The sequence below is a fragment of the Podarcis bocagei genome (genome assembly GCF_964188305.1).
Source record: "Podarcis bocagei genome assembly, chromosome: 4".
In the NCBI taxonomy this organism is placed as follows: Eukaryota; Metazoa; Chordata; class Lepidosauria; order Squamata; family Lacertidae; genus Podarcis; species Podarcis bocagei.
Genome location: NC_138128.1, coordinates 17,820,010 through 17,846,063, shown reverse-complemented (window position 1 = coordinate 17,846,063; position 26,054 = coordinate 17,820,010). Strand labels below are relative to the sequence as shown.

The 26,054-nt window shown below is 45.4% G+C and overlaps 1 protein-coding gene across 2 annotated transcripts in view; it reads right to left on the bottom strand.

Moving 5' to 3' along the window:
• Nucleotides 1–321: 321 nt before the first annotated feature.
• The window catches only part of GOLIM4 (golgi integral membrane protein 4), a 52,211-nt gene continuing 26,478 nt past the window's right edge, over nucleotides 322–26,054 (bottom strand). Inside the window, exons 3-16 of one of the 2 annotated variants that reach the window (XM_081190214.1) lie at nucleotides 25,727–25,776; nucleotides 24,799–24,852; nucleotides 23,838–23,988; nucleotides 23,542–23,624; nucleotides 22,474–22,557; nucleotides 17,699–17,866; nucleotides 13,174–13,533; nucleotides 9,919–10,157; nucleotides 8,059–8,135; nucleotides 7,605–7,723; nucleotides 5,220–5,387; nucleotides 3,297–3,365; nucleotides 1,674–1,754; nucleotides 322–587 (exon numbers count right to left, since the gene is read on the bottom strand). In XM_081190214.1, the coding sequence (XP_081046340.1) occupies nucleotides 423–587; nucleotides 1,674–1,754; nucleotides 3,297–3,365; nucleotides 5,220–5,387; nucleotides 7,605–7,723; nucleotides 8,059–8,135; nucleotides 9,919–10,157; nucleotides 13,174–13,533; nucleotides 17,699–17,866; nucleotides 22,474–22,557; nucleotides 23,542–23,624; nucleotides 23,838–23,988; nucleotides 24,799–24,852; nucleotides 25,727–25,776 (1,868 nt within the window). In that variant the 3' untranslated portion in view covers nucleotides 322–422. The remainder of the gene's footprint in view (nucleotides 588–1,673; nucleotides 1,755–3,296; nucleotides 3,366–5,219; nucleotides 5,388–7,604; nucleotides 7,724–8,058; nucleotides 8,136–9,918; nucleotides 10,158–13,173; nucleotides 13,534–17,698; nucleotides 17,867–22,473; nucleotides 22,558–23,541; nucleotides 23,625–23,837; nucleotides 23,989–24,798; nucleotides 24,853–25,726; nucleotides 25,777–26,054) is intronic. The other variant, XM_081190215.1, reaches the window with a different exon arrangement.

Here is a 26,054-nt window from a genome sequence, read left to right as displayed (position 1 = left end):
AATTATGTATACAGTGGTGCCCCGCAAGACGAATGCCTCGCAAGACGGAAAACCCGCTAGACGAAAGGGTTTTCTGTTTTTGAGCTGCTTCGCAAGACGATTTTCCCTATGGGCTTGCTTTGCAAGACGAAAACGTCTTGCGAGTGTTCCGATTTTTTTCCGCTCCCCCCCTTTTTCTAAGCCGCTAAGCCGCTAATAGCCTTTTAGCCGCTAAGCCTTTAATAGCCGCTAAACCGCTAATAGCGCTAATCTGCTAATAGGGTTGCTTCGCAAGACGAAAAAACCGCTAGACGAAGAGGCTCGCGGAACAGATTAATTTCGTCTTGCGAGGCACCACTGTACATATAAAAAGGCCTTCTCTAGCAACTAAACATTTTCTTCTTTTTTTCCAAGCAGATGCCATTTTGCAGCTCAAGCAAGAATCACATTTCCCCTCGTCTATGAGCCTTTGCTGCCACAGCGCCACCTTCCTCTTCTTCCTCTTCCTCCTCTTCCTCCTCGTAGTTCTCATCACGGCCTTCTTTACGATTATTTTCCTCTTTGACTTCTTGCTCTTGCTCTGCACCTTCACTCATTTTTTCTTCAGCCTGGCAGCATGAGAAAATAATAACCCCAGAACAAAGATAACAAAAGAGAAAACTATTCAGCTTTTTGGAAAACATGTATTTGATGATAAAACTCTGCAGCATTTGCTATGGCGAAATATTTCTTCACACACACACACCAGTCACAGCACAGAACAAAACAGGATTATTGTGCTACTGCAGGCTGTTGAAATTCTATGATTACTAAAGCCTTGAACCGAACTATCCTCTGCTGGGGGAGATCAAGTTGTGACAAACAGCTGGAGCAACATATTGTGCTCTTTTAAGACTCCATTCAACCCTATTGCTATAAATTCTTCTAAAAAGAATACCAATAATTACACTTGAGGTTTGGGCCAATTAACCTGTCCAACATTGTCAACTGATCACATATTGTTTGACAAAGGTCAAATAGTCCAGGGAAACAAGAATGCCCTGGTGTTTTTTCCATTGCATCATGGAGGCTGTTCAATAGCAACTGCAAGAGCGCAAGCTGCTTGCTCCTCAGCCTGGAGTAGTCGGGGTCTAGGGCCGCGTTCAAACAACCTGCTTGCAGCACAAAACATGTTGTGTTTCCTCAATCCAGAATCAATCGTGCTCACCCTCAAAATGCTGCTAGATTGATTCCAGATCCTGCTGTCCACAAAGTTGGGTGTAATTACTTGATATGACTTTTGAAAAGCCTCCTCTTCTCTTGACTAGGTGACCCATGCCTTCTCCACCCTGCACATGCCCCAGGTGAATTGGCGAAGGAAGGGGCAATTACAATCTTGGCATATGCTTACTCACACTGCCACTGGGCAGGTGAATGAACACACACACACACACACACACACACACACACACACACACTTCTGGGAGTGCCTATATCTGTTTTCAAATGAACACACTGTGGGGTAATGCGTAATTAACCCGTGATGAGCTTTCCTTTCTGGAATGAAACCAGTTTGTCCTTTTTCTCATTTTATACGTAGACCAGTAGTGTTATGCAGACATCTCTAACCTCGATATTCAAGGTGCAGGAAGCACACAAAGCCTCCCTTAACCACCCATTTTATCAAGCGTCCCCCATCTACGCAGTGTGCCTACATTTTCATCATTTTCGCCGTATGGCTCCTCGCCGTTGTGATCCAGCTCCCTCTTCTTCTCCTCGGTCAGATCTCCCTGGGCCTGAAAAGAGACACATATGCCCAGTTGGAAGGGAAGTAAGAACCCATTTGAAGCCACCTAAGGTTTTGTGGCCATTTATTCGTTGCATTTATATCCTGCTTTTCTCTCTCTCTGGAACTCAAGGTATTGAGAGCAGGTGGTTTTTATACACAAACAATCCAGTCCAACATGACTGCACAACCTCTTTGGATAATTAGTTTAATTATCCTCCTCATTTAATCCCCACAACAACAACAGCCCTGTAAGGTAGGTTAGGCTGCTGAGAGGCAGCGACAGGCCCAAAGTCACCCAATGAGTTTCATGGTTGTGTGGGGATTTGAACTCTCATCTCCCAGGTCCCAGTTCGGCACTCTAACCACTATGCCACACCTTTGCAATGCATAATAGAGGAAGAAAACATTCATTAAATACATATGCATATAGGAGGGCCCAAAGTGCCTTGACCTGCAGAAAAAGGGGGATTTTCTCCTCCTATCTCCTAGAATATGCTTTGGTTCATTTCCCAGCTGCAAGAACTCAATTGTACTCAATATATTCCATTTTCTTTCTCCCATATCCTACAGGGAAGGGCTGCAGTTGAATGTACAGCAAATCTCTTTCTTTTAAACTGTTTTTAATGTGGTGTTTTTTTATTTTAAAAAATGCAGTAACCAGCCTTGAGACCGTATGGTAAAGAATGGGTAAGGAACTTAAATAGTAATAATACAGATATATGCTGGCAATTAAGAGAGCTGTTGCTTTGGCTCTTGTCGGTGTTACCATACTTTTCCGTGTATAACATGCCTCCGTGTATAAGACATCGGGGACTCAAATTTAAGAAAATGGGGGGAGATGGCACAGAGTTGTTCAGCTTTTGGTGGGGGGTTACCCAGGGTTGTTGGGCTTTTTTAAGGGGGGGATTGCCAAAAATCGCCTCCCGTCTGTCCCATCACCAGCAGAAACTGCCAATCGCCCAACCAACAGCCAGAGCGTCAGCCAATCAACACCACCCATTGACGCAGCAACCAATAACACACACAATAGCCGCTGACAGCCATGGCAACAACCAATCAAACGTCCACCCTATGCATTACCCATGTATAAGATGACCCCCACTTTTTAGCATGATTTTTAAAGAAGAAGATGAAGAAGAAGAAGAAGAAGAGTTGTTGTTGTTGTTGTTTGGATTTGATATCCCGCTTTATCACTATCCGAAGGAGTCTCAAAGCGGTTAACAATCTCCTTTCCCTTCCTCCCCCACAACAAACACTCTGTGAGGTGAGTGGGGCTAAGAGACTTCAAAGAAGTGTGACTAGCCCAAGGTCACCCAGCAGTTGCATGTGGAGGAGCGGGGAAGCGAACCTGGTTCACCAGATTACGAGTCTACCACTCTTAACCACCACATCATACTGAAAAAAACATAGACTTATAGACGGAAAAGTATGGTACTTATCACATTTTTAGCACATTCTTCCTCCAAAGCACTTGTGATGCATACATTCTGCTCCCCCGCCCAGCTATAATCCTCACAACCAGAGAAGTGTGTGTCCTCAGGTTCCTTACCTCTTCTTCTCCCTCTTCCTGGTACTGCTCATCCACATTGTCTTCTTGCTGATCAGGGTTACCCACCATCTGCAGACAAACACATTCCATAGCTAATATCTCCAATATCACTCAAAACCATGCACTGGCTTACTTATTGAAAATCAATTCCAGGGCATCCAGGAGAGGCATAGCTACAAAAAAAGAGGAAGGATGCAACATGGCAAGGATTTGATTTCCAATGCTCACCTTTCACCAGGAGGTCTGTGCAGGTATAGTTTTGTTTCGTCTTTTAGCAGCAATTAATGTTCCTCTACCGGAGTTTATAGTTAAGAAACCAACCATAGTTAAAGCTAGCCACAGTTTTATTACAACCAGGGCTTAGTCACCCTGGACTCCCTTTGGGGAGGAAGAGCATGGTATAAATCTAACAAATTAAAATAGATTTGTGTAACATAAACCCAATATTTCTACATTAGCATGCACTCAAAGGAGCTTATGCATTTTGCAATCAGTGAGCAAAAGTGACAGATAATGGATGCAATAATGGAATACTGAAAGGCATAGTTTTTGTAAAATATGCAGGGATTTATGACATGTAAAATGAACCATGGAAAGAGAAGAATGATATCTTAAGGATGTAAAATTAGTATTTTAAGTTGTAAAACAGAAAACTTAATAAAATTCTATATATACAATGCAAAAAAGTGACTACATTAAAAGGGGGCCTAGAAGAGGCAGAAATTACCATTTAAAAGCAGTAGTAAGGAAAGACATGCTTGCAGCATAACCCTATATGTGAGAAGTAAAATCGGCCGTGTTCAATGGGGCTTATTCTAAACTATGCTTTTAGCATTCTTTTGAAAATGGTCAATGAAAGGTAAAGCATTTAAAGCACACACAAAAATCCTGGTTACAAGGGAGCCCATTGCCACAATCAGTGGCGTAGCGTGGGTTGTCAGCACCCGGGGCAAGGCAAGTAATTTGCGCCCCCTAACCCGTGGATTTTAGCACTCGAGCCAGGTAGGGGCAGAGAGCTGCGAGTGCGAGCACCCCCCCCAGATGTTGCGCCCGGTGCGGCCAGCCCCCCCTGCACCCCCCACGCTACGCCACTGACCACAATAAAGACTCGTGTCAATGCAACATTCACTGTGGTTAACGGGAAGAGGGAGCAATTCCAGAGCTCATTCTTTAACATTTAAGCTTAATAGGACACTACCCAGAAACCTGACATATGCTGCCCTGAATAGGATCATGAAAGGTAAAGGTAAAGGTACCCCTGACCATTAGGTCCAGTCACGGACGACTCTGGGGTTTGGGTGCTCATCTCGCTCTATAGGCCGAGGGAGCCGGCGTTTGACCGCACACAGCTTCTGGGTCATGTGGCCAGAATGACTAAGCCGCTTCTGGCGAACCAGAGCAGCGCACGGAAACACCATTTGCCTTCCCGCCGGAGTGGTACCTATTTATCTACTTGCACTTGATGTGCTTTCGAACTGCTAGATGGGCAGGAGCTGGGATCGAACAACGGGAGCTTACCCCGTCACGGGGATTCGAACCGCCAACCTTCTGATTGGCAAGCCCTAGGCTCTGTGGTTTAGACCAGGATCATGAAAGAAAGGTGTAAATAAATGAAACAAATCAGCTGCGGCAAACTTCACATGTGGTCATTTTAGGAAATTATCCTTGTTGCAATTGGAAGGAAGGTGTGGCAGAATGCAAAGCAGAGCAACCCCATGGAAGCCTAATGTCATGGGAAACTCACTTTTGTCTAGAAAAAACCCTCAATGACCAGCAAACAGGTCAGGTGTTGTAATGCATTGTGTGTGAGGTGAAATGCCTATTTGAAATGGCTATTTCATACATGCAGGTCATCCCTTGAAGCTGCAGCCTTTGTTTGAAACAGGGCCTCCACTTGATAGCTATGGCCTTTTGCATACTGACCACTAAATGTTCTTCCATTTCAGGGTTCCCTTGTTTTGGGTTATTCGGCTTCAGTTGCTTATTCTCATCAGGCAGGTTCTCTTCCCTCTCCTGCTCTGCTTCCTCAAACTCATCTTCCCCTTGATTGTTGGGATCATCAGCTGGGTTGACATCATCCCCGGCTGTCTTCTGCATTTCAAGAGAATTTCAGTAAAGAATAAAGTGCATTTCACGACAACGTCGCCTTAGGTCCATATCCAACACATCACTCAGATCTGATTTAGATTTTCAAGAGCAGGCAAAGTTACAATCTATGGGTTGTACTCAATGAAGCCCTATTCAGAGTAGACTCACTGAAATTTAGTCATTCCCATTAACGTCAACGGGTCTACTCTGAGTAGCATTGGTACTAGATACTACCTTACATTTCTGATTTTTCATTTTTCATTTATTTATTGAATTTATATACCGCCCTATACACGGGGGTCTCAGAGCCATTCACCACAAGGAGACATACCCAGATGCAAATCTCCAGCGGCTGCAAATTAAAAAGTCTGATGGGCACCCAGCCAACTCTCAGCTGTTGAACTGAGTGTATGGGATGGCAGCTTAGAGGCCTTCACCCAAAGGCCGCAGGATCAGGGCCAGACTTCTTGATCCTTACAATAGCCCTGTGAAGTAGGTCAAACCAGGAGAGAAAGTGACTTGCCTAGTAGGTTTAATAAAGACTTACAAGTTAGTACACCCAGGGTAATTCTTTACAGCATCCACTCCCAGTCAAGGGGCACCACTATAAGAGGAGCAAGTAGGCAGGTGCTCACTGTGTTAAAACTGACAGGGCCATACTGATCTGAGCACATCTCTTCCTACTTCCAAGCTTGATCCATCAAGCCTGTGTAGCATAGCAGCTAAGAAAGCCCAACAGAGACTCCATCTCCTCAGAGTATTGCGAAAGAACGATGTCAATCAGCATTTAAGGATCTCCTTCTACTGGTCCACAATAGAAAGTGTCCTTTCATACTGCATAACGGTGTGGTACACTGGTTTGACATCAACTGATAGGAAGTGCCTATAGGGTGGTGAATACAGCACAAGATATTATGGGCTGTCCCATGAATTCACTGGATGAAATAGCGGAAGAACGTTGTCTCAGGAGAGTGAGGAAAATTCTCAGGGATGATTCACACCCTGGCCGGCACTTTCTTGATCTCCTGCCCTCAGGCAGAAGATATAGAAGCATAATTAGTTGCACCAACAGGGTCAAGAACAACTTCTATCCGTGGGCTGCTAGGCTGCTGAATGAAAAGATAACAATAGGGAAACTGACTTTCGGGTTTGGTGGGTGTGCGTCAGTAAACGAGGGTAATTAAGACAAAGAGAGCTGAGTGGGGGGTGCTCGTGTAATCTCACTGTATACAAGTTGTACAAGTGACAATAAAGTATTTCAATATTTCAATTTCAATGTTCAGCTGCAAACCAGGAACCCCTTGGAGACAATCTCACCCCTGCCATGAACTTAAGAAACTGCCTTATAAACAAGCCACCCTCTCTCACCTCAACCTTCGCTATGTGGAGAGAATAATTGCCTGTCTTGCCAAGATCAGCTGGCTTTATTGCTCTGTGTGTGTGTGTGTGTGTGTGTGTGTGTGTGTGTGTGTGAGAGAGAGAGAGAGAGAGAGAGAGAGAGAGAGAGAGAGATATGCTTGACTGCAGTCTAAATTGAGCTATTAAATGGCTTTTGTTTTAAATTCATTGCAAATCACATTGAAGTAGCATTTGCTTAGAAAGGCAGGATATAAAACCTAAGATAAAAGCATATATATGTAAAACAAAACATGGAACACTTTGAAGACATGGAAGTGTTATATAAATGCTAGCTGTTATTATTCGGACTTCCTTCCTAACCCTTCCTTCCTTGAATTCTGAAGAACCTGATTTACTATTTCAAGATATGGCAAGATTCTTGGCCTACATTTTTGTTCTCTGATGTTACCACACCCCATTTATTTGTTTGTTTTATTGCTTTTAAGACAGGACCACCAACCTCAGAGCCAGCTGATGAGGAGGGCTCAGCAATGTACTGCTGAATGGGCCCCTGGCCACCATCGTAGTTTTCCCAAAATGCAATGCTCCAAACATTCTGTGGAACTGTTGTTTTTCTTTTAAAAAAAAATGGCTGCCACAAAATACCTGGGAAAACTTAAGATGGTGGCCCCAGTCAGTGTCACCGACAATCCCAGGCGGTACCTCTAGGCCAAACAAGCCTTGCTTCTGCCTTTGTTACAAGAAAAGGCACCTTCAGCATGGTGCTTGACACACAATTACTGATTTAGCTAGATTCATGTCTATTGATGTCTGTTATAAAATTGCAATTTTAAAATATCAATGTATGCTATTCCCACTCACTGGTTCTTCATTCTGCTCGCTCTCTGCTCGGTGGTCCAGTTCATGATCCTGTTGTCCATTTGCATTATTGTGGTCTTCTTCCTCCGCTTCATCTGGGTGCTGGTTCTGCCGATCGTAATCTGATCAAAGGCAATTCAGATCATTCATTCAGCCCTCCTTCCATTCAGAAAGGAGCATTGTAAGTGGAACACCATATTTGTAAGCCACGAAAGAAAAAGCTTCCATGTGCAATTCAAGACGTATGAAAGTTGGATTATGTAGACAGGGAAAATTTCGGGACAAGATAGAGATGAATGAGCCCCACCCCTTCTCCACTGGCCATGAAATCCAGAAATAAGCCAAGCTAGGCTTTACCTGCTTTAAATATGGCCAACCCATTGATTGCATTTTCAATTACACACAGCATATTTCAAAGACAGCATTAAAGACAAGGGTTGGAGAGAAGGTCACTTACTTTCTTCTTCTTCCTGGGCACCTTGTTCTTCTCCTTGCACAATATCCTGATCCAGGTTGTCGTAATGGGATTGGTGGCTGGAGAAACATTATACAAACGGGTTAATTCGGATTCACAAGGGGATTTTTATTGTTGTTAAAACAGGGGTGGAGAACCTATTGCCCTCCAGAGGTTGCTGGACTACAACTCCCATCAGCCCCTGCCAGCATGGCCAGGGATGATGATGATGATGCTGATAATAGTAATAGTAATAATTTATTATTTATACCCCGCCCATCTGGAACATTAAAAGCTTCCCTAAACAGGGCTGCCTTCAGATGTCTTCTAAAAGTTTGGTAGTTATTTTTTCTTTGACATCTGGTGGGAGGGTGTTCCACAGGGCGGGTGCCACTACCGAGAAGGCCCTCTGCCTAGTCCCCTGTAACCTCACTTCTCGCAGTGAGGGAACCGCCAGAAGACCTTCAGCACTGGACCTTAGTGTCCGGGCAGAACGATGGAGGTGGAGATGCTCCTTCAGGTATACTGATGATGGGCAATGGGGGTCCAGCAACAACTCAGGGGCACACATCCTTGTGAGAAAAGATGGAAGACCAATGCTTGCCATTTGCTCCTTTGCTGGGGTCTGGGCCAGCTAGGCACCTCTTTGTATTACAGAGTGTGTTGGTGGGAAAGGTAGCCTTCCGCCATTGTGGGTTGCACCTCCCACTTTACATGTTTTGCCACAGCAACACAATGCACCCATGCGGAAGTACAGGGCCATTGCTAGCTGCACTGTGAGTGTGAGATGGCAAGAGAGGGTGCTCTTTCATGAGTGGGAAGAATAACCCAACCCAGGACACCAAGTGAGTGCCCCCCCCCCAGAACACACACACCTTTTTCCAGAATCCTCTGCAACGTGCAGGGTTTCCATGAGGGGAACTGTGATAATGAATGCAGACTGGAGAGACGCATGTATGCAAAACCTCTCACTTTGAATGGCTGGAATGTTGTTCACTATAAAAATGCTAATTAATAATAATAATAATAATAATAATAATAATAATAAAAAATTATTTATACCCCGCCCATCTGGCTGAGTTTCCCAGCCACTCTGGGCGACTCCCAGTGTTAAAAACAATACCGCATTAAATATTAAAAACGTCCCTAAACAGGGCTGCCTTCAGATGTCTTTTAAAGATAGAATAGCTGCTTATTTCCTTCCACAGGGCAGGCGCCACTACCGAGAAGGCCCCTGTCTGGTTCCCTGTAACCTCACTTCTCACAATGAGGGAACTACCAGAAGGCCCTCGGCACTGGATCTCAGTGTCCGGCCTGAACCATGGGGGTGGAGACGCTCCTTCAGTTATACAGGACCGAGGCCGTTTAGGGCTTTAAAGGTCAGCACCCACTATTCCACCTACTAGGCTTGCCCACCACTGGCATGTGGCCCCTGCAAGACTTCCCTAGAGGGAATGTGGCCCTGAGTCAGGAAAAAGATCCCCTGCTTTAAGGCAATAGAATGCAAAAAGGATTCCAGACAGCAGACACTTGAAAAGCCAGTTTGTAGGTGCCCATGGCGAACGCCATTTTCTAAATGCTTGCTGACAGGACATGGTACAGATCAAGGAATGGCCCGCATCTTTATCCTGCTCCACTGGCAGCAGTGGAGAAGTGGATTGGCCTGCACCTCCTCATGGGTAGCATATTAGCAGCCTGACCCCCCCACAAAGGCCCTGACCTCCCAGCAGGGGTTTGAAGAAAGTACCAGAAGGTTCCAGAAGGTTCTGGCAATTCTAGTCACTGTCAAAGTCTGAGGCAACCTGAGCTAACCTCCTTTCTCAGAGGCCGACAGGAGCCAAAAGTGCATTTTAGAAAGATAACCTTAGGCGGTGTTTAAATTGCTCTTCGCCCTGCTCTGCCTGCCTGCGCAGTGTCAGCTCTCGCTCCTGAAGCTGCTGCTGCCGTAGCAACTGCTCTTGTAGTCTCCCCTGGTGCAGAGACTCCTGGTGTTCTCTGAGGCGATTGGCCTCCTCCGCTCGCTGGACGGCCAGCCGCTGTTGTTCCAGCTGCTCCTCGTAGGCAGATTTGTATCGGGTTATCGTCTTCACCTTCGGTGGTTCCTGGGCCAAGACAAATAGCTTAAAGTAAAGACCTAAGTAAGAAAAGGCTTAAGTAAATAAAGGCAGAACGAACTGCAAGAACAGTAGCTCAGTGGAAAAGCATAGGCTTTGAATGCAGAAGGCCCAGGGTTCAATCCCCATCACCTCCACTTAAAAGAAACATGTAGCACAGGGGGCAGAAAAAACTTGTTGCAAGAGCCTGGAAGCCACTGCTAGTCGCTGCTGGGCTATACAGACGGAAGGGACCCCTACGGCCATCTCATCCAACCCCCTGCGATGCAGGAATCTCAACTAAGGCATCCATGACAGATGGCCATCCAACCTCTGCTTAAAAACCTCCAAGGAAGGAGAGCCCATCACTTTCTGGGTCGTCGTGAGGATTAAAAAAAAAGGGAAAGAGGATTAACCCCTCCCTGAGGGGGAGAAAGGGAGAATGAAATATTGGAAATAGATTAAAACAGTAGCCTTTGGGCCACTGTTTTGGCCAGGACCCTCCTTTATCAATGAGATCAAAGCATTTCAAGTGTTCCACCACAACTTCTCCCCCAAATCCCAGAATCTCTTCCTTCCATAGATGATAGGACCAAAAATAATGGAGGGAAATGACAGGTGGATGCCCAGTCAGAAAGAGGGCTTGAAAGAAAACCTAACACTCACTCTCTCTCTCTCTCTCTCTCTCTCTCTCTCTCTCTCTCTCTCTCTCTCTCCCTCTCTCTCTCTCTCTCTCTCTCTCACACACACACACACACACGGGAAATTTGGGATGCTTTTAGCCAGGAAACCCTCTAAAGTTGGGCAGGAGCCCCAGGGGAAATACATTTCACGTAACGATTTGAGCATCAGCCAAGACTCTGGGCTGAGGGACACTCATGAGTTCTAATGAAGCTTGAAATACAGGATGACTTTGTTAGTCAGATAAACACCAACAAGGTCCTGGGCTGAAACCAAAGGAACAAGCAGATTTTTGCACCCCTGAGACATGACCCAGAAGGCAGAGCCATCTCTCCGAGATTCTATTTACAGCTCTACACAAAACATGACCTGCATGCACTGTACCCTTGAGATGCTCGGTTCCTTGAGGCAGGCTGCTTGCAGAATTAAAATGGCCTGTCAAAATATTAGGGCACATCTGGATGCAAGGAAGAGTGCTCTGGACTCACAAAGGTAAATGGCAAGAACAGATTCTGCCATCAAACGCAACTATACTGCCTGCAGATTACATACAACTTATAAGGGGCTCTTTTATTATATTGCCGCTTTTATTTTTAATGATGTTTCCAGCTGGGCTAAAAGCCTTAACAAATTTAATTGAGAGGAAGTTGCCCTATAGAGAGCCAGACCAGTGGTCCACCTAGTTCAGTACTGTCTACGTTACTGTCTTCAGCTTGTGGGTTAAGGACCTGCTAGTGGATCATGACCTGATCCAAGGTGGGTCACAACAGGAGCACTGCCACCATGCAAACATATTGTAAAAGGCTGAGAAATGGGTCCCCTAAATGCATGTTTGGGTTAAAAGTACGTCCTGGGTCTGAAATGTTTGAAGATACCTGGCAGCAGATCTCCAAGGTTTCTGACAATGGTCACCCCTCTGGTGATGCCAGGAATTGAACCTGGGAGTTTCTGCATGCAAAACATGTTCTCTACCACTGAGCTATGGCCCCCCTCCCAGTGAGAGAGTCACTGTAGTGCGCCCTACAGTGCAAATGTATGTACGTGTATGCATGGATGCACACACTCATATAGAATAAGAGTTTGGATTTGATATCCCGCTTTATCACTACCCAAAGGAGTCTCAAAGCGGCTAACATTCTCCTTTCCCTTCCTCCCCCATAACAAACACTCTGTGAGGTGAGTGGGGCTGAGAGACTTCAGAGAAGGTCACCCAGCAGCTGCATGTGGAGGAGTGGGGAAGCGAACCCGGTTCCCCAGATTACGAGTCCACCGCTCTTAACCACTACATAGGCAGCCCTGTTCAGGGAAGTTTTTAACGTGTGATTTTACTGTATTTTTGGTTTTATGGAAGCCGCCCAGAGTGGCTGGGGAGGCCCAGCCAGATGGGCGGGGTATAAATAATAATAATATATTATTATTATTATTATTATTATTATTATTATTATTATTATTATTATTATTATTATGGTTCTCATAACCACTACATACTGGTTCTCATATGATTCCTGGGCCAGGAAGCAACACAATTCTGGAAAGAAAAGGCTGCTTGGCCACGAATTAAAGCTGAATAAATGTTCCGGCTGCTGCCTCTTCCAGTAATGCAGCTGGATTTCAAATTGAGCACCAGCTAAGGTGACAGTCTAAACAAGGCGGAGGATTTAGAGAACAAACAGGGTGGGGTGCCTGCTATTTAAGCACACAAAAATGTGTTTCGGAAAAGGAATCTAGAAATTCGCTCTGGCTTCCAGTGTCCTGGGGTGATGAATGTGATTTCTTTTTCGAAAGGTTAATAGAGAGATCGTGCAACAAGTTGCTCCCCCACCCCCACCCCTCCTCGCTTGCAAATTTTAGAAATGGGAAGACAACTAGTGTTGCCAACTGCATCCGTCACACAGCACATTCTGTAAGATATAGCATGCGCTGCATTTCAAAGTGGCACGATTCCCCTTCCAAAGTGTGGCCGGGTCTGCGCACATCCAATTAATCAACAGGGTGACAGTGACAGCATTGCACTGGCAGGCTCCATCCCTTGCCCTCTGCAAATTGCAGCACACCCCTCCGGTCATGGTATGTGCAGTGCCCCAGCCTCCATTCTGAAAGGGCTTGTTTGTGACTGGCAAAGCAAAACTAGCTATAAATTGTTTCAAGCCCCCCTCTCTCTCCCTGCTGCTTAAATTGCAATTCCAAACTGACTTACTGGGCAATGAGTCCCGATAGATTTAATGGGGCTTATTTCCTAGCTGGTGTGTTGAACAGTGCAACCCCGCTGAACACAGAGGGGTGCTATTACTATGCAAAGCATGACAGTGCTCTTATTTATGTGTCTATTTCACCAACAGCTCACCTCCGAATGATGGTGTTCGCCCAGGGTGTTGGCTTCTTCCTCGTCAGCCTGCCCTTTCTCCTTCCATTCATGCTCCAAGTTGCCTTGGTCAAGATCCTCTGTCAAGCGTTCAGGCTGCCCAGCTTGCTCCATCTCTTCCTCCTCGAGTTCCTTCTTGTGCTCCTCTGCAACCTGTTCCACACGTTGCTCCTCGTCTTCTCCCGCCTCTTGCTTCTGCTGAATATTGAGTTCCCGCGGCGGGTGACCTTCATTGGCTTTTCTTTCAGGATGAAACGGCTCGGCTCTGCCTTCTCTTCCTTCCAAGTGGATTCCTCTGTTGGCTTCTTCTCCCCCCAGTGGCTGATCACCATTTAGCGTAATCTGCAACAGTGCAGAATATTAAACTTCAAATGGCCCGTTTCAAAGACTCTGCTGCTGATTTATTTTATTTTATTTTTTAATATAGAGAGACTTCTAGCCCATCCTTCTAAGTGCTTATGAACCACTCAGGGCAGCTTGCAACAATTAAAAAGAAAACGCAACGTCATGAAACACAACTAAAATACATTCAACACACAATAATGCAAGATATGAAAACGTACAACAAAGGCAAGGAGCACAGAGGAAACATGAGCTTTAAAGCGGATACTTAGCAGTGTAGAAGAAGAAGAGTTTGGATTTGATATCCCGCTTTATCTCAAAGCGGCTAACAATCTCCTTTCCCTTCCTCCCCCACAACAAACACTCTGTGAGGCGAGTACGACTGAGAGACTTCAGAGAAGTGTGACTGGCCCAAGGTCACCCAGCAGCTGCATGTGGCGGAGCAGAGACCCGAACCCGGTTCCCCAGATTACGAGACTACCGCTCTTAACCACTACACCACACTGGTGTAGAATAAAATCACAGAATCATAGAGTTGGAAGGGACCCTGAGGGTCATCCAGCCCAACCCCCTGCAATACAGGAATCTCAACTAAAGCACCTTTATTTCTTAAATGTGATAGGCTAAGAATGGGGGATTTGTGGCATGGGCCATGGCTTCTTGCCTGCCTAGTTTGCTTCCCCAAAGCATGTGGCTGATCACTGGTGGTATAAATGCCAGACTGCACAGACCTAAATGTTCAGTAAAGCAGTTCTCCTCTCCTTAGAAGTGTGGGCATATATCCAAGCGAAGAGTTCACACAACAGGCCAGCCTGTCGGCTGCCAAACGCTCAGAGAAGTCAAAGCTTTCCTATCACCCCACCATCGCCCATGAGCACAACATATTCCAGCAGAGGCAGCTCACACATTCAGTTGTGAATCGGAGCCGAGAGTCTTCAAGGGGATGGGACATCAGTTGGCAGGCACCCAGGTGTGAAATCAGCCCTAAGAAAAAAGGATCTTATTTTTATTTCGGAAATGCTCCAATTAGAGTTCAGTTGCCTGCACAAATCCTTCACGTTTGAACTGCCTGCGGTTTCTCTTCATATCAAGTCACCCTGCAATGGCAGCGTTTATGGAACCCGTGTCTCCCAACATGTATCGCCAAGAGCTCGGGTTGATGCTTTGTGTGTTGTTTTTATATAAACAGATCAGAGACGGCCCATCACTGTACTTGACTCTTTCTTTGTTTCATTATTTTTTAATGAGAATAATAACCGGATTTGCCCTTTTTACATAAAAAAGTGCCGCATACAAACAAGATGACACCAGGGGGTTTAAGCTGCTTTCTTTTGCTCAAACTATAATGATGTGACATTTGGAAAGAGCAAAGATCTTCCATGCTTTATTAAGCGCAAGGATTCACTAAGGAGCCATTGCTCAACACACATATGTGGCCAGCCGTATGCGAAGCCAGCAAAGGACGCAAACGTTTGCTTGCAGCCTAATCTTAAGGGAGACAAGCCTTTGCCTACAATGAACACAGCACAGACGTGAATTGCCAGGTGAAGCAGATCTGCTACACTACCTTCCCAGCAGGTGGGTCATTGTTGCTTACCAGAAGAAGGGAGAGTTGGTGGGAGGTTAGTGTGGTGCAAACCCTGCTGCCTTGCCCCTCCCAGTAAGCAAATTTGATGAGGGGGCGCTCATCAAATCTGCAGATGACACCAACCTGGGAGGGGGAGCTAATGCCACTGAAAACAGAATCAGGATTCAAGTTGACCTTAACAGAATGGAGAACTGGGCCAAAGCTAACAAAATGCCTTTCAATAGGGACAAATGTAAGGTTCTATGCATAGGAAGAGCCAGCTGCACAAATATAAGGCGGGGGACGCCAGTAGTGCACGTGAAAAGAGATCTAGGGGTCTTAGTATGGATGGATGGCGGCTAATGGATTGAGGTTGAATCCTGACAAGACAGAAGTACTGTTTTGTGGGGACAGGGGGCGGGCAGGTGTGGAGGACTCCCTGGTCCTGAATAGGGTAACTGTGCCCCTGAAGGACCAGGTGTGCAGTCTGGGAGTCATTTTGGACTCACAGCTGTCCATGGAGGTGCAGGTCAATTCTGTATCCAGGGCAGCTGTCTACCAACTCCACCTGGTACGCAGGCTGAGACCCTACCTGCCCGCGGACTGTCTCGTCAGAGTGGTGCATGCTCTAGTTATCTCCCGCTTGGACTACTGCAATGCGCTCTATGTGGGGCTACCTTTGAAGGTGACCCGGAAACTACAACTAATCCAGAATGCGGCAGCTAGACTGGTGACTGGGGGCGGCCGCTGAGACCACATAACACCGGTCTTGAAAGACCTACATTGGCTCCCAGTACATTTCTGAGCACAATTCAAAGTGTTGGTATTGACCTTTAAAGCCCTAAACGGCCTCGGCCCGGTATACCTGAAGGAGCATCTCCGCCCCCTATCGTTCTGCCCAGACGCTGAGGTCCAGCGCCGAGGGCCTTCTGGCGGTTCCCTCATTGCGAGAAGCAAAGCTACAGGGAACCAGGCACAGGGCCTTCTCGGTAGTGGCGCCCGCCCTGTGGAACGCCCTCCCACCAGATGTCAAAGCGATAAACAACTACCTGACATTCAGAAGACATCTTAAGGCAGCCCTGTTCAGGGAAGTTTTTAATGTGTGACATTTTAGTGTATTTTTGGTCTCTGTGGCTGGGGTAGAAATAATAAATGTGGCTGGGGTACAAATAATAAATTATTATTATTATTATTATTATTATTATTATTATTATTATTATTATCATCATCATCATCATCATTATTATTATTATATCACAAGCTTAACACGAGTCAACAGTTAATGCTGCTCTAGGGTGCATCAACAGAGGTCTAGTTTCCCAGTCAAGGGAAGCCAAACAGTGCTGGGTGAAGGGGTTGTAGCAGCCGAAACCATCTTCATTTTCCCAGAATGCCACTGGGCCCAGCAGCATTGAACATCATGAAGACTGCAGCAGCTGTAGCTGCAGTGATTCTCTGTCTACAGAGCATTGGGACCTGAAAAATTGTTTTCAAAAAGGGAGGCTGGCGTCAGCCACGGTGGACTCTCCAGAACTTATTTGCTGCAACATGCTGAGCATCAAGGCCAGGCCCGTGAGGGGCTCACGATTTTTATGCTGTTTTTATATTGCTCAGTATCGATTTCTGTTTTTGAAGTATTCTGTGCAAGTCACCTTGAGTCTTTCGGGGATCCCTTGAGATCAAAAGTTCAGGATACAGAGACCATAAATAAATTAAGCATTCAAATCCCAGAAAGTCAGCTTCTGTGAGTCTGCTATGAACAGTTTAAACATATGAAACTAACAAATCTCACCCTCCCCTCTTGTTTGCAAATGCCATCTATCTAACCAATAAGATGCTTTTGCAACGTTAGACACAAACTTTGCTCAGCAACAGCCAATGGTACCACACAGGCTAAATTAGATCCACCGCCACCATTACTAAAAATGGAAATAGCAAAAACGGCAATGTGGGAGCTGCTCCAGAGTTCTAGCCAACCAGCCATGTCTTCTCCCCAATAATCTATTCCATTTCTCTTCTTCATTCAATTCTTCCAATTGCTTGACATTCCCATTTTGGTGTAGGAATCTCCGGAAGCCAACAAAAGGCCATATCTGCGGCCCATCACTTTGAATAGCCACAGCAAACCATGGTTTCTCAACTAAAGCATCCTTAACTGTGGTTTAGTGTGATGCCTGAATTGAGTTATTGTCTGTCCTTCTCAATTTCTCCCCTCCTGCTTGTAATGTGTAATACTGACCTTCCTTGATAGGTTATTGTAATAATTGCTGAGATAATACAGTGGTACCTCAGGTTACAGACGCTTCAGCTTACAGACTCCGCTAACCCAGAAATAGTACCTCGGGTTAAGAACTTTGCTTCAGGATGAGAACAGAAATCGTGCGGCAGCGGCGCAGCGGCAGTAGGAGGCCCCATTAGGTAAAGTGGTATCTCAGGTTAAGAACAGTTTCAGGTTAAGAACGGACCTCCAGAACAAATTAAGTTCTTAACTTGAGGTACCACTATATATAGAACCCTTTCTGAACACTGAAAAGCATACTATATAAATGTTAATCACCGCCATCAAGGAAGGTGACTTGGCCAGTCAGCCAATATTACCTCCTTTTGCTCTTCAACCATGTCAGGGCCATGTGCTTTGGCGTCCCCTAGAGGGGAAGGAGCTGATGTCACCGGCAGGACATGTTGCTGCTCAAAATTTTCTGGCTTCTGGAAGCTAGGCATCTTTTTGAGCGTCTCCTTCAGCTGTCTGTATTCCTCCACCTGGGACTAGAATTCAAATGCAACCATTAGATATCACTGTCAGATGAACCGCTTCTTATTAAAAACTGCAGGGAAGCTGGAGGCTCCGAGGCAAGTTGGGTATTTTAGCTAAACATGCACATCCGATCAAAAACGCCCATGTGCTAAAGCGAGATCTTTTCTATGCGCCAGGGTGCGCCAATTTAATACATTACAGCAGGCATGCAAAGTCTAGCGTAAAATCCCCACAGCCCAGAAACGGGGATTAGTTTTTCATGCCACGCAGAAGAGGAACAGAACTGTCAGAAGTGAATTATTACATTTCCTTTCAACCCGTTTTTGAGGGGGCTGGGGCGGGAAATCGCAAACAGGGGGAAAGTCCCATGAACTGAAAAGATACAACCAAAAGAGGACGACCGAATGAGTGTGTGTGATGAACAATCACAAGCATCTCTTCAAACGCTTGCAAGGAAACTGGCTTCCCGTTCTTAATGGAATTGTCCAACATATGATGGAAATGAATTTATCTGGAACAAAGGTGTAGTGTTATTTCATGGGTGGTTCACTAAAACAAAATACGCGGTGGACCAACACACTTTCCACATCAAGGCAGCATCACATGGCTGAAAGGCAAGAGATGTGATCCTACCCTTTCCAGCCTAAAAGTGATTTTGGGTGTTCGCTGCTGAAGCTTGCCACACATAGCTGCCCCATTCATAATTTTCTTCCCCATCAAGAAAGGAGAGCGGCACCATGCAGATGGGCCAGCTCTGCCTACGACCTTTGTATGGCATGCCTACACCATCATTTCCCCTATATGCAATGCTCAGGCAGTGAGCGCTGTTCCTAACGTAGCCAAAATAGCACAAGAACACAAGTAGAGCCTGCCGGATGAAACCAATGGCCTGTCTAGTCCAGCATCCTATTCTCTCAGTGGCCAACTGGATGCAACGCACAACAGGCTTGGAGGAACCGCAGTTTGCAAAAGGAGCATACATACACACACACACACACACACACACACACACACACTCAACAAGACCTGAGCACACTCATGTTCACAGAAAGCCAACCAACTGTAGGGACAGGAAAACAGAAAACGGGGGCCAGGGGGTTTCAAGTTGGAGGCTGGAGACAGTCAACAATTTCAGAAGAGTTCAGCAGGTTAGTTTCTAGGCGAGAATGCAAGTTCTTTTCTTTGGTCTCATGGCTGCCTTTAGAAAAACGGAACCTACACAAAAAAGCCTATGAACCTAAAGGAATTTGGGGTAGGGGGTTATGCCATAGAGAGCACAGTCTCCATCACACTGCTGGCTTCATCTCCGAAAAAGGACACCATACACATCCAAAGTGTTGTTCATTTTGCAGCAGAGCAACTCCATCCCTGTCAACAAGAAGTTTGAAACACACTGGAAGCTCTCCCTCTCCCTCGGTGCGTACATCCAGCACACACAACCCCCCTTCATAAGCTGTGTAGTGCTAGGAGTCTGCGTGGTCTCTTCTTTTACACATGTAAACATCTCAAAGTTGGTTCTTGCCAAGTTATGCGAAAAAGTGTATGTGTCCCCTTGCAAGACCCAATTTAGATGAAGAGAGGTTTGTAAACTCATCACGGTGCAACTCAAACCAATAACCTGGAGCATTTCCCAGCAGGGTTGCGCCTACAATGCCAAACAACAAGGCTGAGGGTGCTCTTCAAAAGGTATACTTGTGCTCACTTGAAGGACCACTTTAATATCTGCTCTGCCTTATGACGAAACAGAGTTTCCCCCACTCGACGCAGAATCAGAAAAAACCACCTTTCACCAAGGTCAGACCACTGGACTATCAATCCAGTGCTTTTCCGGGATCTTGGGCAGAGGTCTCTCTCCCACCCTTTGCATCACCTTCTCCTTTTAAAAACTGGAGACAAATGGGATGGAACCTGGGACTTTGCATGTAAAGTCTGCAGTCTACCACTGAGCTATAGATCTGGTGCTGCCTTGGAGTAAGTTCGCACTGCAAGAAGCCCCTTGGCAAACAACTGTCTCAAGTTCTTTGAGCTCCTAAAAAACAGTAAGGTTTTCTTCCCCTGCTTAAGCATCCTGCCAATCCTCCCCCCCCCCCGCCCCCCGCTTTATCCTATGCAACTCAAAGCTCATCATCCACATCCCCTGGGTAACTCTTAAAGTTGTATTGCTTCAATACACTTTGCGTGGGGCTGCCTTTGAAGACACTCTGGAAACTGCAGCTAGTTTAGAGCCCTGTGCCTAGGCTGCTAAAGCGTAGGTGTCAGGCAAAAAAGGACGTTCCTTTACTATTAACGCAAGCACTTTTAAAATAAAAAAAATTAAAACAGACTGATGTTCCTGTCTATAGGAGGTACCTGAGTACCTGAGTTTATTTTAAACATGCTGTATTGGTTTGTACACTTTGTTTTATTATTATTATTATTATCACCACCATGAAATTGTACTCTCCCCGCAGTTGCTACTTTTGCTAGCCTCTCTGGGAAACACACCTCGATGCTGAAGGGGGATATTAAATGATGCAGAGCCCTAGCCAAGCCACTAGCCTCACCAGGTGGTGCGGGCCAAGTTGCAATCTCTTGACTTCACTTCTCTCGCAGGGCTGCTCAAGGATAAAATGAGATAACCCTGAAGCTCCTTGGAGGGTGAAGGAGAAAATCACGAGAAAATTAAAAACAGGCAAGTATAGCCCAGCACTTGGAATACCATGTGGAACCACGACAAATCACCTAGCAAATCACCTCCAGGGTTTCAGGCAGGGGTTCTTCCCAGCCTTACCTGGAGTTCCCAGGGAATGGGACCTTCTGCATGCCAAGCATGTGTCCCAGCACTGAGCTACAGCCCTTCCCCTTCGTTGTGCCACAGGTCTCCCATAGAAGCTTTGCTAGGTGCTTACAAGACTCTGTCTGCAGAGAAAAGGGCTGTAGCTGAGTGCACTCGAACCCTGGTGAGGGCTCATCATCGAGCCTGCCTAGTGGCAGTGAAGGCAGAGCGGAAAAGAAGGTTTCCTTTGCTGCCTCCATTGCACCCTCATTGTGCCATCTGGCAGAGCTTTTCCGGGTAGCGCGGGGCCTTTTACAGTCTAGCCCACAGGAGGTGTCAGAACCGACAGTAGCTCGCTGTGACTTGCTTGCAAAGCATTTTGAGGATAAAATTGCATGCATCTGCGAGGACCTTTACTCTGCTCCTATTAAGGGAAAGGTAGAAGACCCCTGGACGGTTAAGTCCAGTCAAAGGCAACTATGGGGTTGTGGCGCTCATCTCGCTTTCAGGTCAAGGGAGCCGGTGTTTGTCTGCAGACAGCTTTCCAGGTCATGTGACCAGCAGGACTAAGCCACTTCTGGCACAACGGAACACTGTGACGGAAACCAGAGTGCACAGAAACACTGTTTACCTCCCTGCCACAACGGTACCTATTTATCTACTTGCACTGGTGTGCTTTCAAACTGCTAGGTTGGCAGGAGCTGGGACAGAGCAACGGGAGCTCACCCTGTCATTGGGATTCAAACCACCAACATTCTGATCGGCAACCCCAAGAGGCTCAGTGGTTTAGACCACAGCACCACCTGCGTCCCACAGGGACTATAATTCCTCTTATAGCAGAGGAATGTGATGGAGTGTCCAGAGCGTTGCCTAGTCCTGCTGTATTGGATGATTTTGTTGCATGTGTGGCTTATGGGTTTGCTTTGTTCTTAATATGTATTTTGTGCATTCATTTTGTATTTTTATGCTTTGACCCGCCTTGAGACCTTCAGATGAAGGGTGGTATACAAATTGAATATAATAATAATAGTAATAATAGTAATAGTAATAATAATAATAATAATAATAATAATAATAATAATAATAATATCATCATCTCCTTTGCATGTGGAAGATCTCAGGTTCAATCCCCAGCAAATCTAAGAAGCAGTGGGAACACCACGTCTCTGAAATCCTGGAGAGCCACTGCGGGTCACTGTAGACACAATACCGTGCCAGAGAGACCGGTGGTCTGACTCCACTTCCTATGTTGCAAGTCCTTAGCACAAATTTGCATGAGCTAATTTATATGCACAGGTGCTGGCTTAGGTCCCTGAGCAAACTGAGATGGAAGGTGGCTGGGGTCTTGCCAGAACTGTACTCTGCAGAATATTCAGCAGCCCTGCAAACGAAGTCACTTTTTAAAAAGGGGGGTGGGAAGGTGTATATGATCTGGGGGGGGGGACCAGTGCAAAAGCTCCAGGGGCTCAGGCCCCCCAAGGCACACCCTCACGGCCCCGCTGTATGGAAGCCGTAGCTTGTAGCCTCCTGGACAGGAAAGAAAGATGTGGTTTTTATCCATATATGCATGCATTCACTCGAGCCCATAATGGAGCTGTCAAGAAACAAAAACAATTTACTACGCTATAATTTTGGCAGAGCAGAAATCCTTCGAAGCATGCATTTCTTACCCCGAGAGGGCAGCTGGTTGTTAACCGGAGATCCCCACCCCCACCCCCACCAAAGGCGTGCATGCATAAAAGTTGTGGTCAGCAGAAAAAAAAAAAGAGGGAAGAAATGTTAGGAAGGTTTTTTTAAATAGACGAAAACAAAAACACCATTCATTAAGAGCAGAGTGGATGCAAAGCCATTTTCTTGGCTGACCTGCGCAGCTTCTAGCGCACTCTTGTGTTCTTCCAGCGTCACTACAAGCTGGTCATGTTGAGAGATTAAACTCTTATGCTGCAGCTACACAAAAGAAAACGCCACCATCAAGGTTGATCCCAAATGCACTTCATCAGACACCAAGAAATAATCTTAGGATTGCCAGCAGTTTAATTGATTCAGCCCCTGCCTTTCATATAATTATTTTTTGTGTGTGTTTACATCTTACCAACACTTCAGTAAAGTTGCCTTTTTGTGCAGAAATAACTATGGTTTTTGCCTCTTGTGCTGCCCCTGTGTTTTGGCTTTGGACTGCGACCCGCCCCCCCCCCTTTTATAGCCCCTGTGAATGGATTTGGGACTGCTGAATTTGGTTTCATCTAAAGCAGGACACTATGTAAATCTGCCATTACTGTTCCCAAGACAGAGAAAGAGGTGTTTGTTAGTGTTTGGAAACCATTTTGAATCAAGATGGCGGACTGAGCCCTTCTGAACTGCCTTGGTTTTAACCAAACATGGCAGGAAACCAGCAAATTCATTACCCATTTATAAACCTCAGTTTTTTGGGGGGTTTCTTAGAATTCCCGAGCAACACTGGGTACTTCTTCCCTGGTCTGCTACCTATTTTGGAAAGTTGTTTGCTGGTTTGCTGTGCATTTCAACACCACTTAAGCTACCACAAACAAATTTTACGTGGTGGTTTCGGAAATCAAGGAGCAAGGTTTTGTGGGTGCTTGGATTCAAAATGGACAGCGTTTTGGATCAATTTAGTAGGCTGAATCTTTCAAAACTGTAGTAATTTCAACCACTGGTTTCAAAATTGCACTGATTCTTGGGTTTCTTAGAATTCCCGGGCAATACCGGGTTCGAGGCTGCTAGTAAATAATTAAAAAGTAATATCAGCACGATTGTGCGCACATTTAAGAAAAACATACCCATCGCATCTTTCCTTCCATTAAACAAGAAAAGATCTATTTGCAACCATCATCTTATTTTCCCAGTTGCAAACAAGGAGCTTTTTCTCTCTCCCTGCCCCCGACTCTTGCCTTGGGGGGTCCAAGTTCTTACCTTCACATCTTGTAGCTGAGTATGAATATCTTGGTGGGCTTTCCTCAGCTGCCTGTTCTCTTCTCGCAGATTATACATGGATTCTATTAAAAATTCAGCGCAAACAAAAATTGATCCGACAGATTTATACATAGCAGAGAGAGACACAGAGCATCCTAATTATTCACGAATTTAAATATTTGCAGTCAAGTCCTAATGGAAGCTGCGTTAATGCCAACACGGGTAGCAATTCCAGGGAATGGCCCAGCCCCTCTTCCCCCTCCCCAAAATTTAAATCAAGTAACACAATGCTGTACCTTTCAGCTTGGAGAGCTCCTGCTCCTTCTCTTGCTGTAACTCCATATATTTTTCCTTATGATCATTGACCACTCTGTTGAAGTCATCTCCCTGCCTCCTGTGCTCCTCTTCCAGGTCTGCGTGCTGCTTCCTCAGTTCTTCATGCTGGCTCTGCAAAAAGGAGAGAGGGGGAAAAACAAGACACATCACAAGGAATTATTTATCTGACCAGCTGACAACTTATGTATTTGGACGTTCAGGGCAACCCCATCCCAGGATGAGAGCATGTTTTAACATAGGCCTGTAGAATTTCAATACTTCCATGGAGTCAGTCTAGTTAAGATGAAAACCATGAGTAGCATTAACCTTGGGTTAGTGTTGGTGGGAGTGTTAACAATGCCTTGATTTGGACATAACGCTGAACCATGGTTTACCTTTCCCTCTCCACTGGTTCATCCTTTTCAAGTTCCACAGTAAACCATGGTTAGTTTCAAACAGGAAGTGGATTTTTCCAATGTCCTCCTTGCAACCATACCATGAAGTAGAGGGGAAGGAGTAGCGTAACTGGCATAGCACTAAATTATTATTTCTGCATTACGTGCAAACCAGATCAGTGATTCAATTTGAATCTTGCTAATGTTGTAAAGTCCTCTGATGGGTCTGTTACCACCTCAGATTGTAGGTGAGGCAGATCGCTGCTTCAGAGTGTTCCCCAAGTCAAACACTTCTCGGTGTGTAGAACAACAGAAGATTAAGGCAGCTGCTGGGGTACACATGTTCCAGAACAGTTTAAAATTTTGCACACAATCACCGGGAAGCAAACATTTTGCAACCAAGGCCTTCTCTTGACACCCAGAAGGTCTATTGGTGTTGGAGACATCCATTTCCCCAAAATGCCAACTAGGACTGGAAGCAAAAAGTTGTCATCTTTTTCTAACTTCCCTGTTAAGACAGGATGCTTAAGAAGATCCATGTATCTACCTTCAACATCTGGTGTTGCACATTCAGTGCTCCATATCTGCTATTGGAATCTTGCTGCAAAACAAAAAGAGTCATATATAGTTAGCTGACATACTCAGCGGCTTCCTGCATAGCTACAGTACCTCTCTGTAAATTATAATACTAGGAAACTCTGAACTTGCCCATGGATCTACTTATAGGGCTGCCCATGTATCAGGCTCGCAGGGCACAGGACATCTTCAAGTTGCAGATTTCCCACAAACAACAGGCCAACTTTAACCCCCCAAGATGGAGGCAGAACACAGAAGAATAGAGAAAGTTTATAGGTCCTTTTAGTTCACAACGGTCTGTATTGACTGATAGTAGCTCTTCCGAGTTTCATGCCCAGCCCAACTTAGTGATCCCAGGGGTTGAACCCAAGACTTCCTGCAAGCAAAGCAGATCCTCCGCCATTGAGCTACAAAGGTGTCAAACTCTGGAGTGGAAGCAGTAGCAAAGCCTCAGCAATTTTCTTAGACATCCCGACATCACTCTCCACCTTCAGAACATGCAAGCTGCACTTCCCCTTTGTCTCCATGTCTGTAGGAAGGGAATCAAAAGCTCCCGCTGTTTAACTTCAAGCGTCCAAAAATCGCCCCCTCCAAATTAAATTGGTCTGGGGGAAAAAACACTTTTTCTGAAGCAAGAAACAGACCCAGCAAATCTACCAGGGGGAAACCTCAGTAACCATTGGATAGCCTTATCCTTTGTGAATTTGTTTAATAAGACTCCTTAAGCCTCGTAGGACAAGTCAACCTCCAAGTAATCTTATTTCTTGTGAATTATAATTATGTATGTTTTCCTTTTTCTTCATACCTTGGAACAGGTTAAATGTTAAGAGCATTCATAACTCTATTATCAGTTCAGCTTATGCAATAAGCAGAAACATCTTGTTCATTACTTCACTTACCCTTCCTTTATTTAGTGTTTCTTGTGCTTCTAATTTATAAACAAGAAAGTCTAAAAAACAAAAAGGAAGAGAAAATGATGTTAAAAGGCTAAAGTCTATTTATATTTATAATCTCCATCTATACAGCTATCAGGGCGGCATGCAATGTGTTTAAACATTTAAAAGGCATACAATAAATCAACTGCAAAAACAATAAAACACATCCAAGAGACAAAGTCAAAACATCTCTGCATACAGGTGGTATCAGTCTAATCTGCTATATCCCTAATTAGGAAGATGAGTTGCTAATTGGAAAGATGGCCTAAACAGGCTGAACAATGAAACCATC